At 34.5% G+C, this 27,862-nt stretch overlaps 1 protein-coding gene across 1 annotated transcript; it reads right to left on the reverse strand.

Moving 5' to 3' along the window:
• Positions 1–932: 932 nt before the first annotated feature.
• On the reverse strand, positions 933–23,960 carry LOC149224519 (sugar transport protein 7-like). Its single transcript, XM_089388206.1, has 6 exons — positions 23,658–23,960; positions 4,537–4,668; positions 3,724–4,350; positions 3,283–3,291; positions 2,198–2,643; positions 933–1,557 (listed from the first exon to the last, which is right to left on the reverse strand). The coding sequence occupies exons 1-6, from the start codon at positions 23,958–23,960 to the stop codon at positions 933–935; spliced, it is 2,142 nt and encodes a 713-aa protein (XP_089244332.1).
• Positions 23,961–27,862: the final 3,902 nt, after the last annotated feature.

The raw sequence follows: 27,862 nt of genomic DNA on the forward strand, positions 1-27,862 counted from the left end.
GGCAACGATGTTGATGAGAATGGTAAGGGGGAAGAGTTGTAATGCCTTGCAGAGATTCCAGTGTGTAATAAGTGTGGCCTAAAGATAACCTTGATAAAGGAGCCCTTGCACTGCCATGATTCTCTGTATAATCCATTTGGGACACTCCACCAGGCACATGAATCCATATAGAAGAGAATTTACCACCAAAAGTGGAAACATCTTGCTCTGTTGGTTGATCCTCAGGGCTGTTCCTCTTTCGGTCATTTGTTCCTGAATTACATCAAAATTGCAACAAAAGAACTTAGTCCACATTAATAAATTTAACTTTTCTGGAGCCAACACGTGAATCTACGCATCTAGGCACTTGCAAGAAATGTTGCATTGGAGACTGTAATGTAAACTGAACACTGAGTACCTGGAGAAGCGATATTTCCATCAAGTTTAGACAGATGAATTTGCTCAGAAGACAATTTACCAGCACAAATGGAAACATCCCGCTCTGTTCGTTGATCCCCGTTCAGTTTTACAGAGGCCCCTTGCTACAGAGAACCTTCTCTAAAAACCTTTCAACGTTGAAAGGATAAACGAATTAACTTGCAAAGAGGTTAATCAATTTCTTTTGTAATCACAGCCACCTTAAGAACTGTTTACATAGGGATAGATCAGAATCACATCAAATTTTTCTAAATCCTACCCTACGCAATATTTAATTCCAGCATGTTCAAAAACATTTCTTATGAATCACATCAAAATTTTCGAAACTCAACCCTACGTAATATTTAATTCCAGTACATTCAAAAACATTTCTTATGAATCTCTAGGGATTTCTGTTCTGCAATCCTGAAGTGTCTCAATTGTGAGAAAACCTTAAAGAAAATTTTGAAATCTAATGTCCACAAAACCTAAAACACAGACCATTTTACGCTCAACAGGTTGAAAGCTTGGAACATTTAATCTGCCCCTTCATCTTGAGCTTTGACAAAAGCTTCTTCCGCAACTTTGCGACCAACAACACTTTCTGTCTCACCATAGACCGGTAAATGGGCTTCAGAATTTCCATCCTCTGTAAGCTGGGCATGGGCAGCATCTCCTTTATGTAACTTGTGGCGTTTCTTGGATGGCATATCTCTTTCTTCCTTCACTGAATCATCTTTTCTTTTTCCAAGAACATTGTCTTTGCCAGTCTCTACTGTCTCCTGCTCCTTTGTCTTTGCCATTCCTAACATGGACAGGTGTTTTTTCCCTGACATATGCAGCTCATGAAGATTTTCTAGGCTTCCACAGTTAACCTCACAAAGAGAACACCACCCCACCAGTCCTTGTGGCTGCTTTTTTTGTGGCTTTACTACATCTTCTGAACCCTTTTCCTTCAACTTTTTTAACCTGGACTGGTGCTTCTTCCCAAACACATGTTGTTTGTGAAGAACTTCCTTTGTGCTACAGGTAACATCACAGAGTGAGCACCACCCAGGGATCTTTGGAGTCTTAGCATCCATATCTTTGATGCCTGGGATCTCCCTATGTGCCCTGTTTTTAGACTTTGGTTGCAATCCAGAATCTGAGCTCTTAACCAACCTGGACTTGAAAATCTGAAAAGCATACCCAATGTTAGTAATAAAAATAGTATGCTCTATAATTTCCAATATGAAGATCAACCTCTTTGCATTTTCCCAGCCTCAGAAAGACAGCAGAGAGGTTGTTTTAATGCCTAGTGAATGTGGTATTGCCCTCAACAGTGATAAAGGCTCCCACAATATCAAACATTGCTCAATTAGTAAACAAAAAGAATGGAAAAATCACTGAAACAGTAAACAACTTTTCTGGCACTTCACTCATCATCATCCCTCATCAGGGATGAAAAGAAAGCATAAATGATTTATTGAGATTGAGAAACAGTGATTGATACCATTGACAAATTTTATTTAGGGTGTAAAATCATTGCAGTCATGTTCGTCTATGAATGATCATTTTGGTGATGATAATTTTGATGTTTTGTATTCAGAAATTCATAACGCATTGAACTCCAGAAACAAAAAAAACCATCAAAGAAAATCCATCACTTTTCCTGAACTTTCTTGACAATTCTCCGGAAGTGGAGACAAAAGCTACTGAAATAGACTTGTAAATTACAATGAACAAATGAAAAACCTCCCAAACTAAGTTATTCTTTAAGTGAATTACTAAACTAAACTAAGTTATTCTTTAAGTGAATTACAGTTCTGGTAGTTTTCCTTTTGGTGCCCCCTCCTCGACGCAAGGAACTATATTCTTCCAAAACCAATGCTTTCTCCATTGAAAAATCATTTCTTCAATGGGTACACCCTTAGTTTCTGGCAAGAAGAGGTATACAAAGACAGTCATGATACAGATCCAGCCTGCAAAGAATAGGAAAATCCCATACTTGAAAGTACATAAAAGAGATAGGAAGGCCTGTGCAATTGCAAATGTGAAAAGAAGGTTCACAGAGACAGTTATGGCCTGTCCAGCAGAACGTGTTTCTAGTGGGAAAATTTCACTTGGCACAGTCCATCCAAGAGGACCCCATGACCACCCAAATGCAGCCACAAATAAGCAGAAGGTTGCCACCAACAACGCTGAGAAGCCTTTGGATAGTACTTTGTCCCCTCCAAACTTTAGGCCCAAGATTATGGCAACAGAAACCTATGAAAAAGGATAACATTATTATTGATGAATCCAACAGTAAACAATCCAACAATAAAGGGAAAAATCTCTATAATCTGCTACTAATTATTTCGGGATCAAATGAAAATATGGTCAACTTCGTTTGTGCAGTGCAGTCAATTTCCCAGATTAATGAAGGGATTTAGATTTAAGAACTCTGGAAACAGATTCATGTGTCCTTGTTGCAACTTGGACGGACTATAAAATCTCTCCTTCCAAGCTACTTAGAAGATGGGGTTACAAACTTACAATTCATCTCATTTTGCACATCCGAGTGGTTTTTGCTGATATAATGGGATGTTATCCCCTCCACCCAATTTTAAATCTCACATCAATGTTATCCCCTCCATTCCATTTTAAATCCCACATCCCAGTAGTTGTGGTTGGTACAATGCAATGCCTCCCCGCAATTTTGAATCACACTGGCTAAGTAAATTTCTAATTTAATTGGAGAATTTATATCCAAGTTTTTTTCCATAAATTACTAGGAATTTCTGTAACAATAACATTTCAGAAGTAATAGGGACTTCTGTGGTGAATAAAGGCATTCATCAATATAATTGAAGCATGTTTGTTCAAGCTCCGTTCTCACCTCACTCAGCTGCTGCAGGCAAGAACTCTGGTTTCCTATTCAGCTCTGAAAATGTAAGCGAGACAGGTCACAAAAGGACTCAGGCATGGAGAGCTACCATGGTTGCAGAAAACTCAAATAAAAAAGAAAGCATGTTATTTGGGGCTTTGTTTAGCTGGTGTAAAAGTAAGAGACCAATGCAATTCCCATGGTTTAAAACTTTTCTGACCCTAATAATCGATAAGAGATCATCACTTCCATTCGGTTTCTAGATTCGAGGAACATGAAATCTCAGAAAATGGACAGGAACTGGTATTCCCTGTCTGTTGGGGACCTCCCAATCCATGGTTAGAACATGGGTCATGATTCTTGAGCTTTGGTAGCTCAATTACCAGGTCTAAGATATATATTGTCATTCTTAAAAACAGGAAACATGAAATGCTGTGAAAAAGCAGAACAGAGACTACCTCTGTGCATTTTAGTCTTACCTTACAGACTATCATCTGAATACCCCCACTAAGTAGCAGGGCTCTGCGCCCCCACCTGTCAACAGTGGCAATAGATACAAGGGTTGAAGCTACAAGAACAGCTCCAGTCATGACAGACGAGTAGAGGGAAGCATTTGCACCAAAGCCCAAACTGCCGAAAAGGACAGGGGCATAGAACAATATTGAATTGATTCCAGTCAAGATCTGAAACATGGGCATACAGATGGCCATCACAAGCTGTGGCCGATTCCTCCTCTCTAAAATATTCCTGAATGGATGCCTGATGAATTTAGCCAGTGCGGCTGCATCGACCATATCCTCATACTCTGCTTCTACATTCTTAGTGCCCCTGATCTTCTCCAGGACAGCTCTGCCTTTCTCCAGATGACCACGTTCTATCAGACTGTTGGGGGTATCAGGAAGGAACATCCCTCCAACGGTCATCAAAAGTGCAGGACCTGCAGCCAAGCCCAGAGAGAGACGCCATCCCCAAGTTTTTATGTGCTGAGTCCCATAATTAACCATATTTGCTGTGAAGATCCCGAGTGTTGTGGCCAACTGGAACATTATATTAAGCCCTCCACGGAATTTTGGTGGTGCTAACTCTGAGAGGTACAGAGGAACACCCTTGACACAAATTCAAACAAAAAGCTCTGTAAACCCAAGGCATTCATATCTAAACAAAAAACTCTGTAACTCAAATCACTCCAATTCAAAGCCAAATGTCTAAAGCTTTAGTAATGCGTGCTTTTATCAATATATCTTGGAGAAACTCTTTCGAAATCATTGAGCCCACAACCCATACAAGCCAACCTGATTTGCGAAGCCTATTCCCACTCCAAGCATTATGTGCCCAATAATGAGCATGCCTAAGCTGATGGTGTCGGCGTTGAGAGCTGCACCCACAAGAAAATAGATGCCTCCGCTTACAATACTGGCCTTGAGCTACACCGCCATGATTCTCTGTATAATCCATTTGAAACACTCCTTGCGCTGCTCACGCGATAGCCAGGGAGGAAACAGTAACGGATTTTTTCTTCGAGCGCTCAGAAAGTTGAAGGCTGATCGAGTAAATATCGTGAACCGTTCCAACTACCTTCCATTGATCGAACGATTAACAATCATCTAATCGTCTAACACATAATCTAACGGCGCATAGGGATGACAAGTGGATTTTAGGAAAGTTCATTTCAGAGGGAAACACCTTACGGCGTAAAAATAATATGTTTGTTGTTGCATTGATCATCATTTTGTTCGACATAATAGGCTTTGCTGTGATTTTTATTAGTGCAGATTTATTTTAAATATGGATTTAATATTAGTTAAGAATGATTTAATTTTTTCAGATGTAATTTTTTATGAGTTGATATGATTTAAATGTTTTGTATAGTTATTTAATTTTTTTTAATTTTTAGAATTTTTATTTTAATTGAGATGAGTAAAATTTCAACTTTGATGACAGACAGAAAAAATTACACGTCAATCATATATATATATATATATATATATATATATATATATATATAAAGACGGAGAAGATATCTATATTCTCAACTTTATATGTTTAAAACTAGTATGTACATTTCAATAAACTATAAAGTATAATAGTTAAATTGTTGCCTTGAGAGTATCTTGTTTAAAGTACTTAAATTATTCCAAGGAGATGAGTCTCTTATCCTATAAAGAAGGGGATCTCATCTATATTCTCAACTTTATATGTTTAAAACTAGTATGTACATTTCAATAAACTATAAAGTATAATAGTTAAATTGTTGCCTTGAGAGTATCTTGTTTAAAGTACTTAAATTATTGCAAGGAGATGAGTCTCTTATCCTATAAAGAAGGGGATCTCATACACCAATTTGTTGTTTAGCTTGACCTTCCCCCTCAACATTAAAACAAGAGGGTAGTACGACGAGTTATACTCACTTATATATATTAACTCATCTATAAATTAAATAGATGAAATTATAAAAGTAGTTACTTTTTTTGGAGGGAGTTGGGTGAATTTATCATTTTAATCAAATTAACAACTATAATAGAAATTTTATTATTATTTAAAATCTATTTTAGCACTCCTAAAATTTCTATATACAAATTTAACAAATTAACTTAGTTCTTGATATTATGGTTTAATATTAGTTGTTTACATCATAGTATAGTATAAGATCTTCTAAATTTAATTATTGTTTCTTGTTGATGCAACTTCATTATTGCTAATTGCCATTAATTGGCTTCAATATTTGCCATGAACTTCCAAATAAATTAAACAATAAAATCTACAATAATTTTAAATATTGATAATGTATTAATATATGTTTGAATAGGTTAATAAATAACACAATTGAAAGAAAAAAAATTAATAGTAATAATATCAATAAATATAATTAACACTTAGAGGAGTAAAAGAAATTACAGGTGACAATTGCAGAACCTAGGGTTTCTATGCCTCTCGACATTTTTCTCGCCTATAGTGGGATAAATCATGATTTTTTATGTCTCAATGTTTTCAGTCCTTTTCCTTGAAAATCCCTCGTAGGGTTCATGTGATAGTCCTCGTTTTGGAATATTTTTGTCCTGCATTACGACTGTTGGGGAGTACGCATGTCACGAGGTTTGTTTTCTATATTTATGTTATTACATTTGTTTATATGGATGAGGTGGAGCTCATAGATTACAAGAATGAAATTTCTCTCTTACTGGGATTTTTGCAATCTCCTTTGGACACTCGATTTTTTCTCTTGTTCGCTCTAGGACCCTTTTGTCCCCCACTCCCAGTCACTCTCATGTTTCATTGGTTTTATATATGGCTCGTGATTCCCCTCCTAATCCCATGGCTCCTATGTTGTCCCCAGATTTGTCAGTCCCTAATCGAGTTATGGACAATTGTCAAGGCTCACAAGGTTGAAGTCTTCATTTGATTGGCCTGATCTCAAACTTGACACCTTCCAGACCACTTTCCATTATGGTTTTTCTTCAAAATAACCAGCAATTTATCGGCCCTAACTCTCGGGTTTCAAAGGGCGATATGGATTTCAATGGGGGTTCTCGGCCAGTTTTTTCTAGTCGGGCCAGTATTTTGATGTTGTACAACAACCTTCTCCAATCTACCTACCTTTTTGCTCCACATCATTCTCATCCTATGACCTCACAACTCCCTGTCAATAACCTTTTTGCTCCACATCATTCTCATCCTATGACCTCACAACTCCCTGTCAATAATATTCTAACTGAACACTCCCAGGGGTTTTCCAATGAAACCCTGTTTTGTGTTCCGTCCAAGGAAAAGCTCAAATTTTGTTAATCCTAGTAGCAAAAAGATTTGATGCATTTGCCCCAAACTCCAACCTCATGCAACCCTTGTTCTAGGTGGTGATGTTCATATAGAGATGGCTAGGGTTTTTTCCTCGTCTTCGCTTGTGGGTCACATTCAATGTATTCATTTCGCTATACAAACCCTTCGTTTGTGGGTTTCACAATATGTTACTCTATTTGTTCAGTATCCTATGGAGGTAGAAATCCTGCACAAGGGGTGGATTCACTTGTAGTTTGCAAATGTGGAGGATGCTTGTGCTACGACAGGTCAATTCTGGCATATCGACTCTTCACCAATTATTTTCAAATTTTGGTCTCCTTTGTTCGATGCCATGAAAGAACGTTCAAATGTTGTGTCAGTCTGGTTTCATTTTCCCCGTCTTCCTTTGGACTATTGGGTGGAAGAGGTTTTCCAAGATTTAGGCAATTGTATTGGTACATATTTGACACATGATTCTTCGTACCTCTCTTTTGTTACACTGTCGATTGTCCGTGTGCTGGTTTTAGTGGACCTAAGGGAGGGTCTCCCTAAGGAAATGGAATTGGGGGATGGAGAGGAGAATATTCAAGAACTAGACTATGAAGGGGTCCCTTTTCGTCATTGTTGATGTCATCGGTATGGTCATCTAGTAAATAATTCCCCCATGACTCAATCAATTATGGTAGATGAAGATAACCTATTTTTGGAGGATATGGGCCTACCCAACAGTCCCCCATCAATAAGTGGTAACTCTATTGTCCCTCTTCGGCACTCTAAGGACTTGGTTTTGATTATTGTCGCTCCTATATTTGATCCTATGGCAGTGAACAATTTCATGGCAGCTTTGCAGGAGCCTCTTGGTCTAGGTATCACTTTATCTCCTTCTTGTATTATTTCAAATGTTTGCAATGTTGACTCTATTGTAAATCATGTTGAAAATACAACAAGAAAAGTCTTAATTTGATTTTTTCCTTAATTAAATTAAGGAAATTAAAAATTCCATATCAGTAGACAACTTGGAGCAATTAAGTGAGGTGACATGGTACTTGTCATTCAGTTAAGAATACTTAATTCTAGTTAATGAGTTGAGGTTCAATTTACTTGTGTTGATTCCTAAAAAATAATTAGATAATTTGTAAGCTCAACATCATCGCAATTCTTCACAGTGGTTTACAATTATCTCACTTCTATTTCAAGACTTTGTTTGCAATTTCACAATCCTTTTTAACACTCATATTTCTCAGTCATTCGTAGCAACAAGAGATCATAGTATTTCTTTAAATCTTGGTGTTTATTAAACCAATGTAGATCCATCTTAAATTCAGATCTACCAAGTGCTGAGAAGCATCAAGTCTAGAGTTATTTTTTAAATTTTAATTATGTTGGAAACTAGATCACTACTAAGATGAGGAGGTGAATTAGTAGTGATGGCATTTATAACAATTTTAAAACATTTTACGACAATATCAAGTAGTCACACACATCCACCATATGAGTTTATAAAACATGAAAGAAACAGTAACCCATAAAATAATAAACATGAGAAACATCAACACAAGCATGCACACATAATAACACAAGTGTTTCTGGTGAAGACCCTTTTGGGAGAAAACCACCCTACAATTGTTGCACTACTCTGATTCTTTTATTAATATGTTGAATTTTTTTTACATGGATTAGCTTACACCCATAAGTCGGAAGACTCGACTTCCTTCAGAGTATGTTAGCACATATTAGACAGGAAAACTATTTCTCTCATAGATCTATGGAAATCTGTCAGCTGGAAGATCCCATGACCAACGATCCTCGCCTAACTACCTTTGGATAATCCAACTCCTATTGGACGGAGAAATATCTTCCTTCTATTGAATCCGCCAAACCATTGTCTACTTTGAAGCCTGCACAACTTCACTTCATCCATGTGAACTGTGTTTCAGAGATGTTTCATACTGGGTTCTCAATTTGGTCAACATGAGCAACTTAACAACACCATTGTTCTGCAACACAAAATCTAAAATAAAAACTTTGTCTAGAGGGGATTACTTCTTCTCTTCTACTCACAACCATCTCTTCTCTCTAACACTCCACAACTAGTCAATTCTCTGCCACACACAACACACAAATTCTGAATCTTCTTCTCAACTCTATCTCTGATTTTTGCATATAATTCTATGATATAGTTATGCAAAAACTATGTGAACAACTGATTCAATCTATACTCACTCTTAGTTCACTCACAATGGCATTTTCTCACGCAATCAAGACAACCAACCAAATAGACTCAATACCTTCCTCTATTTATCATTTTTTTGTGATGATTAACTTCATAAATTCTACAGGTTATGGACCACTCAACAATTCTTTTTTCACATGCTTCAAATTTGGTTTATGTAGAATTCTTGACCAAGTCAAACCACTTACTCCACTAGCCTTTTGATATCCTCAACTTTGATCAGCTTCTACAGACCCCACAACTTGTCTCGACCCTTTTCTGGAAAATTTTGACCATAAGCTTCGCCAAAATACCAAAATTAGCTGAGTTGTGTGAGGAATGCGAATAAATTATCATGAGAAAGCTCAGTCACATGCACAACACTAGAAAAACTCGACTGAAGATCTTCATTCGCTCACAAAGGCCTGTCTCCCAACAACTAGACACTTTTAGTCACTCTCATGACCCATCATCCATGTGACTAGGGTAGAGGATGGTTAAAATCATCTTTCCTAAACTCGAAGCCTACCCAAAATTCTTCTTGTGCTTGACAAGCCTCTATATGACCTCTAGAAGTCACTGGAACCTCTGCAACACTTCACCAAGTCACTACCACATCACTATCATCATCATCAGTCAAACTAGGTTGACTTGGATGCCAAACAAAAACCATACTAACACTTGGGCCATCAAACTTCTCCACAACAACTCTACCATAAATATGAAGTTATAGAACATGTCAAACATCCTCCAACACATGTACAACCATCTCAAGCATTCAATGACACTTGTAGATCCTCTCCAAACCCAATGTATAACATAATCAACATGGGAGACCTAATCTGGGACATGGAGAACTAATTAACAAGGCTCCTCAACTCTAACTCCTATAACAGCCACCAACAAATGTATGTAGCAACATGATCAAGAGGATTATCACAACTACAAGCTAGTCCAAGCTAGTAGACATGCCAAGGACCATCTACACATCATCCATACACAAGCCACTTGGAACCACACATACACATGGATAACCAACTCACCTGCAACTCAAGCAACCAGGTTGACATCAATGACCACCAAAAACACATATGCGACACTCCAACACACTTCAATGCCAATAGTCTCTCCCTTTGGCATTGATGGCAACCCCCGCTGAAACAATCATTTGAAACTATCCTCTGAAAACTTATCTACATCCTCACATTCTCACCCTTTGACATCAATGGCAAAGGGCTAAATATGTCAAGGGAAAATGTTATATGCTTCTCACCATGCAATGGGATCCATCAACAAAAAAATATGCTCCACTCAATATCATATGCAAGTGATGAACAATGGTGTGCAAGACTAAAAGATGATAATAACAACAACAATACTCCCCCACATAACTAAAAAATATGTGCACTAAAATCCCCCTGGACACAAGCTATGCCCAATCAACAACACACAAGAGCAGTATTATACATCTCCTATCAGCAGCAATAATAAACTCTCTCACTCCCAAGGCAACATAACAATAATTAGAAACAACAATAATCGAAACATGTGCTCTCTCCTTCGAAGCAACAACAACATAATCCATGTCATAATAGTAATAGTATATCAAATCACCAATATATCAAATAGTAGCAGCAACATAATGTGACCAACTAGTAGCGACAAATCTAATCAACTCCATAGCAGCAGTAGTATATATCCAGCCAACTCTAAAACAACAATATCAAATACATCCTCTCCACAATGTACTCTGTAATAGTAGAAAACTCATATATCAGTAGCAACACTCACCATCTAGAAGAAGCATCTCTCTGAAGTAGACATGCTAGCAAAAAATACATGACGCCAGGTCACAATAGTATGACCAACCATAATCCATTGAATGCAAACATCTCCATGGTTGAATGTAAACACATATATATAGTTGCCTATTCATCCTTGCCATATGCAAGAGGCTACTCCACATGGACCAATGACTATGACCAAATGATATGCAACAAAGTACAGGGTTTCATAGGCCTATTACATGGCTTCCAAAATGATAATACATGATTGTACAATGACAACATAAGCCCATACATATGGTTGAACCATGACTCACATGACTCTCTCTCAATGCATACATGACTCTAGATAGTCTCTCCATGATAAATGTGAGAGTATACATGAATAATACATGAAATACATGGTTGTACCAACACTACTAACAACCCATACATATATGTACCAGCGTTCATAACTCAGTATACACATATGCCAAACATGGCTTTCAACGTTATGCATGAAACATACAAGAATGACACTCTCTTATACATAGTTATCATAACAATCATCTCATCGATGCATGTCTAATACAATGTCATAATGCAAATATATGAAGCATATGATCCACAACATGTCCTCTTCATGGTAAATTTTAGGGGCGAATTTTAGCCCAAGGGGGGAATTTAAGGGGTTTTTCATTTTTAAGGGGCAATTTTTTATATAAAATGCCAATTTAATATATTTAGCCCAACTTTTATTTAAAAAATAACTATTTTTTTCATTTTAGCGCAAAAAAATGGGCGGATAAACTATGAAAAGACTCATTTGACCCAATTTGCTGCTTTGCAATGTCAAATTCGTTTGCAATCGCCCATTTTCTGGTTTGAGAGGTGGTTTGGGAGGTTGTATTTGGTCCCAATAAATAAAAATATAAATAAAGTGGAGGTATGGTAAATAAATAAAACCTATTTTTATACTTACTCCAAAGGTATGGTAAATAAATAAAAATATAAATAAACTAGAGGCATGGTAAATAAATAAAACATCTTTTTATATTTAGTCCATAACCCTCTTTTTATTTAAGAAAGGCTAAAAAAAGAGGTTTTATTTAAGTAAATCCTATGGGCCATATACCATATTTATAAAAGAGGTATGGTAAATTAATAAAAATATAAATAAATGAGAGGTATGGTAAATAAATAAATAAAAACAGGTTTTACTTAAGTGAATCCTATGGGCGAAATACCATATTTATAAAAGAGGTATGGTAAATTAATAAAAATATAAATAAACAAGAGGCTTGGTAAATAAATAAAACATTTTTTTATATTTACTCCATAAGTCACCTTATATTTAAGAACACTAAAAAAATGCATTATATTTAGGTGAAGCCTATGGGCCAAATACCATAGGACAAATTATTATTAATACCATGCAAAAAAACATTATTAACCCTAATATTAGTATTAATAATAATAAAGATGCCACATGGTATTGACCCATGGTATTCACATGGAATGTAGCCTATTTAAAGGGGGGAATTAAAGTAGCATAGATCCATTTTTATTCTTGATCTACCAAGCCCCTAGAGGGATCTTAGTAGATCCAGAGTAAAGATGGATTTTGTAATTTAATGTCACTTAAACATTTTAACTTGGTTAAAATAAAAAAGTAAAATAAAAATAAATTATTAATTTTATTAATTTTTATAAATTACTAATAGTAGTTTTTAAGCTCCAGGTTTATGATAACCCATGGTATTGACCCATGGTAATACCATGGTATTCATGCGAGCATAGAATATTTAAAGGGGAAATTCTATCATCTCAAATCCATCTTAATCTCGGGTCTACCAAGTGCTGAGAGGGATAAATAGATTTCATCCCTCCAAGAGTGGAAGATGTGGAGTAAAGATTGATATAGGTTGGTTTTTATGATAATGAAGATACTAAATAGACTTAGGAAATTATATTGTTAAAAATATCTTAAGATGAATGGTTAAAGCTATATTTAGTCACTTCACAAAATTTAGTAAAAAATACCAATATCTCCATTAATATTGGTTTTTCTGATTTAACAAAAAAAATTCAAAATAGTGAAATCTTATCACTCTTTCCGCATCACCCTCGCAACAGAAGAAAGATAATTTTTGCCCAGATTTCCAACCATTTTTCAAATGTTTTCAATATGATATCTTCGTGAAAAAGGTTAAGGTACTGATGTTAGATTAGTTATTTGGAAAATATGCTAGTTTGTACAACATTTCATCTTCTCTATTATTCTTAGTTTGTCATAATGATCCGTAGGGGTTGGGCCACTGCACCATATTTTCGTAAAAGGTGGAGATTGTGCACCAAAAAGGAAATTAATCCACATGTTACAATGCTATTAAAAAATGCAAGACATATGAAGGTAGTGAATTATGCTAATAATAAATTTAGGAAGTAATTAAATTTTATTATTTAATTGAATATTTCCAATTAAAATAATAATAAATCTACATATATATATATATATATATATATATATATATATATATATATATATATATATATATAGATTGGAAGGCTTTTAACAACGGTCACTTCTTTCCATTAGATCCCCTTCAGGCCTTTGGGATACCTACTACTTTCTTATATTATATAGTTTGGGCTTGCTACTTGTTGGCATGTTGAGGTAAACAAACTTGATGTGTTTTTCTTTTATCCTGCAGTTGGAGTCTATGGAATAAGAAAGAAATTTGATAGCTTGACAAAAGTGGTAGAGAAAAGATTAATCTCTCCTACCTTGATAGAACTGGTGGTAAAGATCAACACCTACAAGAACTTTTTTGTGGAATATTATCAGAACTAATAGAAGGATAAGAAAGAGTGTATAATAAGAACCTTGACAAACATGACCACTCAAACTTGCAACATTGTTTGTAGGAAGAGAAAATTATGTTTCTTTTTTCCAAACATGAATGCTAGTATATTACAGTTTAATGAATATGTTTTCCTATTATTATATATGGTTTCATACTTTAAAAAAACATTCACAAGACTTCACAATGTTTTATAATTCAGTGAAAGATTTGCCAAGATCTTACAAGATTTTATAATTCATTGAAAGATTCGCCATGAATTTACAAGATAATATAATCTGGTGAGAGACTCACCAAAAAAATTATATATACATATTATATTATTGATAAAATTGCCTCCCTTTTTTCCTATGTATCATGGGGATTCGTCCATTTATTATACATATAAATTTAGGGTGGTTCTTCAAATTTTCCTTGGTCCTCTTCATAGCAGCAAGATAATATCTGAAATATAAATAACATAAGAGACATCTATCAGCCTCCCCAAATCATCGTCCATAAATCAAGATCTCAACAGTAGTAATCAACAATCCATAATAATATGCAGTAGCCCAACAATAACATGTATCAGCAGCATCGTGAATCATAAATATAACATGCCAGTCATCTCTCTATGCAAAAACATAGTAGCAACAACCATCATATGTAGTATGAGTCTCTGCAATATAACTGAACTGGTAGTAACAACAAGCATATAATGATGTAGTGAAAGCAGTAATATCATATTAGCAAAAACATCCTCATAAATATAAGCATCATGTACCATCATCGTACTAATCTCCATGGCACCAACACATGCATAAAATCATCAACCCAAAATGCATGATACAAGCCAACTGCATATGTATCATATTATCCATGCACAACCAAAATGCAAGCTCCTGCAACAACCTTATGTCAAATAAGCACATAGCATGGAACATATAGTAAACTCCTCCAAGGAACCATGATGCCATCAATATCACTGAAAAACATTAGAGGCATATGAGATGCTCCCCCTGAGCATGAAGGCCTCACATTCATTTTGCAGTCTAAAATATCTATCATGCAAGAGCATAGTGCAATATGCGATGATCTCTTCTACTGTGAATCTGAAGATGAATATTACTTGTTTGATCGTCTTCCTTTGCTTGCTATTCACTCCAATACATAAACATTGGAAGGTGTCTTAACTCCTTTAGCAATTACCCTCTTTGATCCTTCTTTCCTAATGAAACAACCTTTGGAGTTGAAGACCACTTCCTTACCTCCATCAACCATTTGGCTCACACTTAGAATATTGTGCTTAAGACCCTCAATGAGCCATACATCTTCTGCATTGGTCCTCTTTTCACCAAGGTTGGCCTTTCCACTTCCCAATATTCTTGTTGGCTCACTTCCTTAAAAAACAACATGACCACTTTTGATTCTCTTCAAGAAGTGAAATTTTCTCCTATCTCCTAACATATGATGTGAACATCTACTATCAATATACCATTTATCATCCTCATCACATGAACAAAGAGAAATACCACACTTTCCTAATTGTTCCTCCTTTTTCTTCCACATAGCTCCTGGTTGGTTCCTTTGATATGCATGCTTCTTTGTTTGTTGCTTTTGTACTGAAGGTCTCATGGATCTAGGCATCTGGAAATCATTGCCCATGTGTCCAAAGTTTTGACACATATAACACTCTACATGACCAAGATAGGAAGCCAAAAAACCTGATCTTTTGTTGTTCATGCTATGTTTCCATCTTCTCGTATTAGATTTGCAATTAATGGCATTATGGAAAAAAAATTTACAATCATAACATAAACCTTTAAACAAAATTGTATACCTAAAGAAGATCATCTTCTTTGTTGTCCAAGTTGTTGCATAGATGTATCCAATTTTCTCCTACAAATAGCTGCCACATGTCCAAACTGGTTACAATTGAAACACTCATTCTCATTCAACAAAAGGATGTATCCAATTATCTCCTACAAATAGCTACCACATGTCCAAACTGGTGACAATTGAAACACTCAATCTCATTCAACAAAAGGGAAAATGAGTTTTGATTTCTCCTTTTAACTCTACTACTATCATCTCAAGGAATGTATGATTTTCTTGAGCTAGAAGCTCCTTTTCATTCTCTTATTTACTGTAAGTGATCAATTTGTTGCCTATTTTATCCAATATTTTCATTGTTGCTCACAATCTTCATTGTAGGCTTGTTTGGTTCTATTGTGTTGATCTTTCCTACATCTGAACTTGTCTCTCCTATTTGAAGGCTAGGGCTAGATTTGTTCACTGTTATGCTACTTTTAAATTTTTCTAGCAAGTGGTCTTTTTCTTCAAGTTGCTTTCTTAATTTATCTACTACATTTTTTAGTGCTTCTACATAATCTTTCTTTTCCTTTTTCTTGTTGCACATCACTTCTTCAATTCTTTTTTAGTCTGCCAGCTAGGTCCTCAAGGTAGTGAGCTCCTCCTTGAGATTTTTCTCCTTCTCATCACAAATTTGCAATAGCTTCTCATGATCTCTACATGCAGTTGTTAGTCTATCCACGTGAGAAGTTAATTCTTTTATTACAAACATTGTTGATTCATACTCAGCCTTAACAAGAGAAACACCATTTTCTTCTTCACTATGTAACTCAACTAAATCATCAGAATCATAATTCAAAAATTCTTTCATTATATTAACTCGTGACACAATTTTTTTGGTTGAGATTTCAGAATTTGTTGCTTTATTTGCAATGGACTGATTTTCTTCCTTCTTCAAACTCTTTTTATTTTGATACATCCTCTTCTTGCTTTTGGCCAAGATCCATGATCTACTCTCCAAGCAGCCAAGCTTCATTGAAGAGCACCATCTCTAATACCAATTGTTGGAAACTAGATCACCACTAAGAGGGAAGGGGGGGTGAATCAATAGTGATGACCTTTATATCAATTTTAAAACTTTTTACCGCAATATCAAATAGCCACACACATCCACCATATTATTTTATCAAAATATGAAAACAACAGTGGCTCAAAATAATAAACATGAGAAACATCAACACAAGCATGCACACAAAAGAACACAAGTATTTATTGTGGAAACCCTTTGAGGAGAAAACCACCCTGTTGTTGTTGTGTTGCTTTGATTCTTCTATTAATCTGTTGAATTTTTTTTACATGGATTAGCTTACACCCATAAGCTACAATGCTCAATTTCCTTCACAGTATGATGGCACCTATAAGACCAGAAAATTATTTTTCTCATAGATCTATCGAAACCTATCCACTTGAACCTCCCACAACCAACGATCCTCGCCCAACTACCATTGGACTATTCAAATCCTACTAGATGGAGAAATATCTTCCTTCTACTAAATCCGCCAAATCAATGTCTACATTGAAGCCTCCACACATTCACTTCGTCCATGCCAGCCACGTTTCATAAATTTTTCACGTTGGGTTCTCAATCTACTCAACGTGAGCAACCCAAAAACATCATCGTTCTGCAACACAAAACATGAAACAAAAAGTCTGTCCGGAGTAGATTACTTATTCTCTTCTACTCAAAACAATCTCTGTTTTCTAAAACTCCACAAGCAGCCAATTCTCTATGACAAAGAACACACAAATTTTGAATCTTCTTCTCAACTCTATCTCTTATTTCTACATATAATTCTTTGATGTAATTCTGCAAAAACTATGTGAGCAATTGTTGCAATATCTACTCACTTTCAATGCCCTCAAAATGGCATGCTATCACACACTCAAGACAACCAACCAAGTAGATTTAAAACCTTCCTCTATTTATCTTTTTTTATGTCATGATTAACTTAGTAAATGCTACAGGCTATGGACCACTCAACAATTCTTTTCACACGATTTAGATTTGGTTGAGATAGATTTCTTGACCAAATCAAACCACTTACTCCACTAGCCTTTTGATATATTCAACTTTGATCAGCTTCTAGAGACCCCACAACTTGTATCAACCTTTTTATGGAAAATTCTGACCATAAGCTTTGCCAAAATACCAAAATTAGATGAGTTGCGTGAGGAATGCAAAAAATTATCATGAAAAATCTTGATCGCACACACAAGACTAGTAAAACTCAATTGGAGCCCTTTAGTCTCTCCCTTGGGCCTATCTCCTAGTGACTGGACACTTTCAGTCACTCTGATGACTCATCATCCATGCGACTGGGGCAAAGAATGGTCAAAATCATCTTTCCTCGGCTCAGAACATGCCCACACTTCTTCATGTGTTTGAAAAGCCTCTGTATGACCTATGGAAGTCACTAGCACCTCTACAACACTTCACCAAGACACTGCCACATCACTATCATCATCATCAGCGAAACTAGGCTAACTTGGATGCCAACCAACAACCATACTAACACCTGGGCATTCAAACTGCTCCACAATAATTCTTCCATCGATATGCATATCCATAATATATCATACATCCTCCAACACTTGTACAACCATCTCAAGCATTCACTGACACTTGTAGATCCTCTCCAACCCCAATGTATAACACCATCAACATGGGAGACCTAATCTGGGATATGGAGACCTAATTAACAAGGCTCCTCAACTCTAACTCTTGTAGCAACCACCAACACTTGTATGCAACAACATGATCAAGAGGATCATCACAACTCCAAGCTAGTAGACATGCCAAGGACCATCTACACATCATCCATACACAAACCACCTGCAACCACACATACACATGCATAGCGAACTCACCTACAACCCAAGCAATGGGGTTGACATCAATGCTACCCAACAACACATCTGCAACACTGCAACGCACATCAATGCCAACAAATTATATATAAAATTATTATTTCTTCATTTTATTTTTTAATTTTCTTAGGTTTCAATGTTGACTGAGTCAACATAACATTACATAATGCCTTATATAACTAACGTTTTACAACATTGTTGCCATATTGGGTTGTAGGCGCAATAAGCCACGCTATTGACCCATGGTATTGTAGCAAAGTCTATTTATAGATTAGGAATCTACATGGTAAAGTTAGTGGTTAATCACCATGGTTAAGGATCTCGCTCGAATTTTTTTTAAATGTATATATGTTTAACTTATATATTGATTGTTTTTATAATAATAATAATTTTTAAAAAGTTATAAATGATTTTTTAATTTTAGCAACATGAAACGAATCATGAAGTGAGCACTAAGTGTTTCGATTCTTATATGGATTGATGCCTATGGGCACTAGACTATTTTATTACTAATATAATTCTTTTTCTTTAAATATTACATGTCAACTCAAGATAGAATGAATTATACATCATGTTCTATCACTAATATTATTTTTACATGTTATCTGTAAAGTGCATATAAGTAGTGAAAAAATTACACAACCGGTGCATACTAAAAAAGTAAATTTATTTTATTTTACTTTCAATTACTTTATCTCTTTATATAAAGTTGATGTCAAGTTAAAATGAAAATTGAAATATTTTATTATGGTGGACATTAATTTTTTTGTTATTACTCTTATTTAATTTGTTAATGTAAGTATTATTTTATTATTTTAAAATGTAACATTAGGTGACAACATCTCCTTCATAATAGGCTCTCAACTCAATAATAAGGCATTATTTTCCGAAAGAGAAACAACTTCCTCACAAAAGAAGAGCAACATTCTCCTACTAGTTATTAACTATCTCCAACTATGTAATCTTCTTCTTCGAACCATTAATTTCTATATGAGCAAGGTGTTTAAAATCCTCCAAACTATTAAGTGAATCTATTTTATCCCTAAATACATATGTGATATCTTTCTATATTTTTCATCATATCTTTAGAAGAGAGCAATATGTAAGAGAAACCTCATCCTTTAAATTAGATATGGGTTGTCTTTTATTGATCCTTCAATAATATGGGTTCTCTTATTTATTCTTCAATCTTCTATTCTACTATCCCAATAATAATGTATCACAATAATAATTTAGAAGACATTAACATCTCATTGAAATGAATCATAAATGTTTTTGCAAAATAATAATTTTTTTGTCACAGATTTATTTAAAAAAATCAATTCTTCATCTTTATTAAATATACCCAATTTTAAATAAACCTTAAAAATTTCTTTAAAACATATATTCCAATTTCAATATAATAATAGTAAACTGCCTATAATACAGAATTATATATCCTAACACTACTACAAGAATATGTATCCTAATATTCTTCCCATCAATACACATAGCAAAACAGGCCACCTTCATGCCTCTTAACTATGCAGTCCCCACACAGATACATATAACTGGGAGGAAATAGAACAAATTAAATAATGAGCAGTGCTGGAAAATTCCTTCGAAAAATTGAGCATCATAAAGCAACCAACGCATCAAAACAGGTATACAACCACTGCAATACAATATATCTTCAGCTAAAGGACAATTTGGCCAATATGTCTTCAGCCTGAAGGGTCATGCATAAAGGGAAGGGTCCTTGATTTCCCATTGCCGAGCCCTACGATATAGCCAATCAACTAGGGCCTTCTAACATGAAAAGACAAGTCAAATAAATGTGATCCAAACCTGTTGGAATAGTGGTCAACAAGCCGCTAGTCAATGCTACTGTTGCGCCCTAGTCTATCCACAAGTGTGATCCGCAATTTTGGAAATTTGAGTCACATGTTTTTGTCTATTAAAAAATTAAAATTTGCAATTAAAAAAATTCAGTATGTTATTTAGAAATCCAAAAAGACTACCCCCAAGACTTACGTAACCAAACAACAACAGTGGTTTCAAAGCTGATAAAAAACGGAATAGAACACAGTGCTATATATGCATAGATATTATTTTTACAGGAACGTCATTACAAAGTTTTCTTCACGACAGCAAATCTTAATAATCCAAAGGTCGTTGTCTACCGAGTCCAAGGGTGAAATCCAAAAATGAAATTTTGGTCGGAATTTGGTAAAAAAACATAAAAAAGTTTACAAAGTGTTTGGATTTTTTTAGAAATTTAGTAGTGTTTGGATTTTTTTATCGTGGAAAAATAAATTCAGCTCCATAAAAAAAATGTTAGAGACACCAAAAAAACGTAATAACTATGACCAAAATTTCTAACAATTTCTGTTTATGGTTTTCAAAATCTTATAAAAATTTCTATTAATTTCCAGAAAAAATTATAACTTAGTTAAACTACCTTAATCAAAACCACAAGCATAAGTCGAACCCACATTTTTGAGAATCAATCCATTGCAAACTAGTGCCATTGGGAATTGATATATCAATGCACAACAAATGATGCACACTTTCGAATTAGCAGTACCCTCTCGTTAGCAACTCACCAGGTTCAACGTACCAGGAGAGCTAGTCATATCAAATCTATCGAACTTCATCCGAATCTTATGATCAGTCAGAAATCAAGTATAATAATAACCTTACATACAAGTATATGGTTGCTTCGACTATTGCGTACAAATAAGCGGAATAACCACAATTTGCAGCAAGGGTTTATCTGACCAGGTGCCTTTTGCTTTTAGTCGATCGGTACGCTGCAGGATCCGTCAATCAACTCACTCAAACAATTAACTTTAATAATGTTTTCAACTTCCAGACTGCCCTACCATAGTGTTCAGGGACATTCTTATCTTCATTGCTTGTTTCGAGAATATTTTAAAATATTATGGAGAGGAGCTAGGTCAAATAATTCAAAATATTTGTGGAGTTTAGTGTTCAAGTACATTTTTATTTTTATTATCCGTTTTGAAAATATTATAAAACATGATGAAGAGTAGTTAGGTCAAATAATTTGGAGTTTCTATTGTCAACTTCTAGTCTGCCACCTAAGGGACATTTTTATCTGGATATAGGATTTGGAAAATATTATAAAATTTGATGGACAAAAGTGAAATTAAATCTGAAATCTAGATAAGTTCAGAAAACCTCAAATCTATAGCAGTGATCTTTTAAGCCATGCTCATCGCCAAAGTATAAGCTAAAACGCTGAATCTCTAAAATATACTACGGTAGACAAGGCTTAGTCTTGGCATATCTCTACGACACCCACTTATCTGCTAGCCTCCCCAAAAGGACTTCAAATCAGGGCACCTTCACCAAACGATTTTACCTCGGTCTGCTTGTTCACGGGAGATCACGCTGTAGCTATGCTCAAACAACCAAATATATTCATCACAGGTTCTTATCATACACAATTAAAATAATGCACGTCAGTCGTTCAGACTTTACCAAACAACGTGCCCAATAAAGACTCCACGAATCTGGAAAAAAAAATGATACATTACCGAAGATATTTCCTTGTCACGCCAAACAAGGTAGGGCACCCACCGTCAAAGGTAGGTAGCTACAGTTTCATTATAATACTTTTTTTTTCCAGTAAAGTTTCATTATAATACTTACCTCACTGCAAGAACACTGTGGCTCATTAGAACTCACTTCACTCTGCAAAACCCTTGATCATGACTTAGGAGATTTGAATATCATGTTGAAAGAGGTGAATCAACAACAGTGAATATAAAAAATTCTAAGAACAAAACTCAATAGATACCTGCATTGTGTTAATAGATACCTTCAGTACTTAAGCATAATGAACAAAACTCTACTAAAATATAGTATGATATACTGAACAACAAGCTCATCTATACATTCAGGTAAATGAACTAACATTCCCTGCAGAGGACCACACACCCATAACTATCCTTAAAAAGGATTTTCGGAAATGATAACTGTGGACATCATCAATTCCATGTGCCAGTCAGTCAAATCCTTTAAGGTCGGTTTCGTATTCAAATAAATTAAGGTTATATAAAGATGGGCATTTTTTTTAATGTGAATTGTAGATTTTAGATTTCAGGAATATCTCAAAATTTGAGAATCAAAAGAAAAATCAAGCAATTAACTATTTTTCTGACCAGTAAATTCTAAATATTTTAAAAATCTGCAATCTACTTACGTGCAGGACACAAAGCCGGGCTGAACTATATAAAAGTAAAAAGAAAAACCCAAAATCAAAATGCAGAAAGACACTCCATCCCGAACAAGCAGTAATAAATATAGAAATAGGTGATTAGTGATGAAATAGACGGTGGGAAAATAGATACATGTTGGATTCTTGTGTTTTGTCCAATGATAATTACAGCTAATCCTAATCTAATTCCAATTACATGTTAGTGTCAAAACTGTCTTTCCAAGTGTTTTAGTTTCAGTTAATTCTAGTTTAGTCTAGTTTGACTCTAGTTATTTATGACTGATGTTTCTAATGTAATATAGTTTCAGTTAATTTTAGTTTAGTCTAGTTTGACTCTAGTTATTTATGACTGATGTTTCCAATGTAATTTTATTTAAGTGATTTGTAACACTGAGAAGAGATTACTGAGGTTTCCACTGTAATCTTATTTAAGTGATTTGGAGTACTGAAAACAAGTCCTCTTCTCTACATTTTGTTCTCTTTAATTTTTTTCATGGTATCAGCTCAGAGTCTGTGTAAGACTCCATGAGAGCAACATAGAGATGAGTTTGCATAAGACTCTGTGAGAGAGCAGCAACCTGAATGAAGAGAAAGGGCAAGCCTCTTTGAGAGAGCAGCAACATGAGTGAAGAGAAAGCGTAAGCCTCTTTGAGAGAGCAGCAGAAATTTGAAGAAGCCTGTGAAAAAACGGCAAGAAAACCAAAAAGCCATCTACAGCAAGGCTAAAGAAACAATTTAAAGAATTTTTTTTTGAGGAGATTAAGGCTTTCTATGCATTAAAACCAGTGTATTAATAACACCACTAACGCTGAGCAGTCAAGGTCGACAGTGATGGGCAGTGCGTTAGAACACTAACGCTTGCCGTCAAGGTCGACAGAAGAGTTAGAACACGACCTTTGCTCATCCCACAGAGCGTTAAGTGTGCAAAATTCGTCCGGTTCCTTCGTAAAAGACCGCAGCGGATGGGGGCAATGATTTCATCGAAAAGTCGAGATGTAAGTTTGAAGAAATTCGTAAAAGACCTTAGCGGCAATCTCCGGTTCCTTCCGTCGGCTCGAATGAAAGACCGACTTCTGTCCATAAGAGCGCTGACGGCATTCCAGCCAACCAGCGACTTGCCTGGGGCCGAAGCTTCGTCCCGAACACCAAGGACAACCATTCTCGTCCATGGTTCATTCATCGTTAAAACTAAATCGAAGGTACAAGGTGAAAAGTCAATTTTTTTAAAAGGTTTTAAGAGGGATCATGTAAAGTGTCCTTCATATGATTTGGAAGATTTGAAAACCCTTGTGATTTAAGAAAAAGAAGTGATCATGTGATATTTTAAAAAGGCTTATGAAATTATTTAAAAGAAGTTTTTCCCATGTAATTTTTTTATATAGGTTCCAACTGATTTGCAAAAGGGATTATAATTTTAATATAAAGTTTTTATATAAAGGAGGTGCATGTAATGTTTAAAAAGGCATTATATGGGGTAAAATAAGTTTTTTAAAGAGAGAAATAAAAAAATGAATTATATAATTTTTATTATTATTATTATTATTATTATTTTGTTAAAATTTGATTAAGAATTGAGAAAAGTTAAGAGATTGAAAAAGTCAAAGCGACTACATGACATGTTTGAGATCTTTTTAGATATGGAAGTGAAGAAGCAAAAAGATGCATTCACATTGAAATCCATAAAAGAATTTGTAGATGACAACATTCTACCCTTGATTTTAGAAGCCAAGACAGCTAAGGACGCTTGGGATACTCTTGAAAGGTGTTTTGGTCAAAGGGAGAGTATTAAAGTTGAAGATCAAGGTGGATCTACAGTGATAGATCTACAACGAGATGAAAAGATTGTTGAATCCCACTGTGATCAGGCACACGTGGATAATGTCTGTGAAGATGTTGGAGAAGAAAAAGAGAAGGAGCACATAGATGCTCGTGAACCCCACTGTGCACACAAATTTGGTGATTCCAACAATAGAGCTTGCTGATGAAAGTTTGGTGAATCTAGCACTAGAGCTTGCTGATGAAAATTTGGTAAATCCAGCAACAAAGCTTGCTGATGAAGATTTGGTAAATCCAACAAGAGATCTTGCTGATGAAGATATGGGAAAACCGGCAACAGATCTTGTTGAAGACAATGAAACTGTCAATGGAGCAGTCTATACTAAAGTGAATCCAGCAAAGAATATTGTTGATTTAAAATTTGATAAAGAATTGTTGGGTAATGATGAATGGTTGATTTAAAATTTGATGAAGAATTTTTGGGTAATGATGAATGGTTCCCGATTATGCAACAGAAACATCATATTGACATGATGTTATTTGGTGAGAAAGTTGAAAACAACCTGTTTACAGCAGCACACGTTAGTACAGAAGTCAAAAAGACAAACACAAAGATAGAGGCAAAAGAAAAGAAGGAATCTCAGAAAGAGAAAACAGAGACAAATGCAGAAGCAATAGTTGAGAAAGAAGTGCAACAAGAAAAGACTCTCATTGCAGAGGAAAATGAACAGAACCAACATGGTTCTCCAAATATTTTTAATTCTAATGTTGATTTCCAGTGTGCAGGACCACAAAATGACTATGAAGAAGAGTTAAAGTTACTTGAAGCATGACTTGCAACACCATGTCTAGATGAGGTCTGCATAGAAGATGCATAAATGAATGTTGAAGACAACGTCAATGATGAGCAAATCAATGAAATTTTTAGGTTTTTGAGTAAGAAATATTATTTTATGATAATCTTATGTTGCAGCAGATTGATGGTGAAAAGAGCACTACAAAAGATAATATGTGGCGGCAGCCCACATACACGTCAGTTTTTGAAGGAGTCCACTGTATGCTTACAAAACCTAAAAGAATACAAGTCAGTTTTTGAAGAAGTCCATTGTATGCTTACAAAACCTAAAAGAATGGAAGACCTGCACCAGCAAATGAAAAAACTGAGGTTTGAAGGATACAACAAAGATAAAAAGTTGAAACAATTTAGAGGCTATAGAATCTGGAAAAAAAGAAAAGAAAAGATGAAGTCAATTTTTTAAATTGTAAACCTAGCTTAGACTAAAGGTATCTTAATTGAATTTTTTATGTGGTTGTAATTAAGGGGGAGTGTTGGAGAATCTAATCCCAACCACATGTTAAGTGTCAAAAGTGTCCCTCCAAGTGTCCCAATTCAGTTAAGTCCAGTTTAGTCGAGTTTGACACTCCAGTCATTTATGACTCAGGTTTCAAATGTAATCTTATTTAAGTGATTGTTTCCAATATAATCTTGTCTAAGTGATTTGTAATACTGAGAAGAGTAAGTAGAACAAGTCCTTTTCTTTCACATTTTGTTCTCTTCAATTTTTGTCAGCTCGTGGATTTGAGTGATTAGGAAAAAAAAAAATATGAAAAACAATAAATATGAACGGAGACAATGATGGCGGTCATCGCAGCAATCTCTATTGCTTGGCTTCATTTGCTATGAGATCCCAGGAGCTTATTCTCTTATATGAAAAATGTGCACGCAGAAGGCAAAAACATTTAAAAAAGAATTGAAAATAAAGTTACATCCAATTGATTGGAAAAAAAAATACCTACCATGAACGGTAGCAGAACCAAATTTTGAGCAGTTTCACTGGAGTTCGTTTCCTATCTATTCCTAGGCCCCATGGAAAATAGTAACATAGCGGGAGCTAATAAAATAAACTGCATGCTTAAGCCAGCACATTAGGATGAAGCTACAATGCAGGAATTTTAATAATATGAAGACAAGTTTTAAAATAAAAAAATGCTTACAGCTTTTGGGCGAAGCCCAAAAAAGAGTCGACCCGGAGGTAACCAGCTGGAATGGTACTGCATTTTTATTTTGATAACGCTGTGATAGTTTTATTCAACATGTATTTTTATTTTGATATATAATATTTAAATTATTAAACGTCTCCGCGGCCAATTTTCAACGACCACTAGATAGCACGGTTTTAGTGAAAGGCAATTTTTACCTCTAATGTGTTTTTTAACACATTATAAGTAAAAAAACGCTTGTGGAAAAAAATAATCACAACAACATAGATAGATCATTTACTGTATTCTCAACATCACCACCGGGTAACTAAAAACCTAAAAGATATCTATTACCTCCTCTTTTTATCAAGAAAAACCCAGTATCCTTAGTAAATCATCTCTGCATTATCTCTGGACTATCTTCCAACCAAACTTTTGCTGCTCATGAAATGATTCTTGTAACATTTACTCGGGGTTTGTAAATATCCTAAATATTTTGTGTGAGCGTGATAGTTTGCTTTTGTTTTTCATTATTATGGATTTGTTGAATATCAAGCTATGTAAGATATGAATTTCTGTATATGGCAAATTTTAGTATCCAATAAATATGAAACAAAGTTAACAACTAACTTTTCCCATACATTTTAAATATATAAAATCTGAAATCATCATAAAATATTTTTTAAATATATAAAATCTGCGATCGTAAAGTATAATCTAGTATATATAGATTATTTTATAGAATATCTAAAACAGTTTTATAAATTTGTGAAGCACGCAATTTTTTTTATGTTTCTATAGGTTTATTATTTGTCATGCAATCTTAGAAATTAGGACTATTATATTTATTAATATATTAATAAATATTTATAAATATATATCAATTATATAAATAATTATTAAATATATTTAATTAAAGATGAACTATTTATGATTATTATTAACTATATAAATAATGAAAAGTATATTATATAAATAATGAAAAGTATATTATTATATATTAATGATTATTATATTAATATTATATTACATATTAAAATAATATTATATTATATATTATATTATATTATATTATATTAATATATTAATAGTTATATTTGAAACTATGATATAATTAACTTTATAATATAATAATAGCATTGGGTTTATTATTAATAATACATATTTATTTCTCACTATTATATTACATAGTAAATAAGTATTATATATATATATATATATATATATATATATATATCTCAAAAAGATAGATTTGAGGAGAGTTAGGGTTTCATATGGTGCAATCTTCACTGCTATAGAGATCTT

This window comes from Pinus tabuliformis, chromosome Q (assembly GCF_031772625.1).
Source record: "Pinus tabuliformis cultivar Carrire ecotype Pingquan chromosome Q, CPIR1, whole genome shotgun sequence".
Classification (NCBI taxonomy): Eukaryota; Viridiplantae; Streptophyta; class Pinopsida; order Pinales; family Pinaceae; genus Pinus; species Pinus tabuliformis.

What these genes read in the sequence shown, in the direction of transcription:
- LOC149224519 (XM_089388206.1), bottom strand. Translation starts at nt 23,960, where the DNA reads ATGGTTGTCCTTGGTGTTCGGGACGAAGCTTCGGCCCCAGGCAAGTCG. An exon ending in TGTCGACCTTGACGGCAAGC is followed by an intron (nt 4,669 to 23,657) that starts GTTAGTGTTCTA and finishes ATGGCGGTGTAG; the next exon opens with CTCAAGGCCAGTATTGTAAG. An exon ending in AAAGGAAAACTACCAGAACT is followed by an intron (nt 1,558 to 2,197) that starts GTAATTCACTTA and finishes TTTCAAGTCCAG; the next exon opens with GTTGGTTAAGAGCTCAGATT.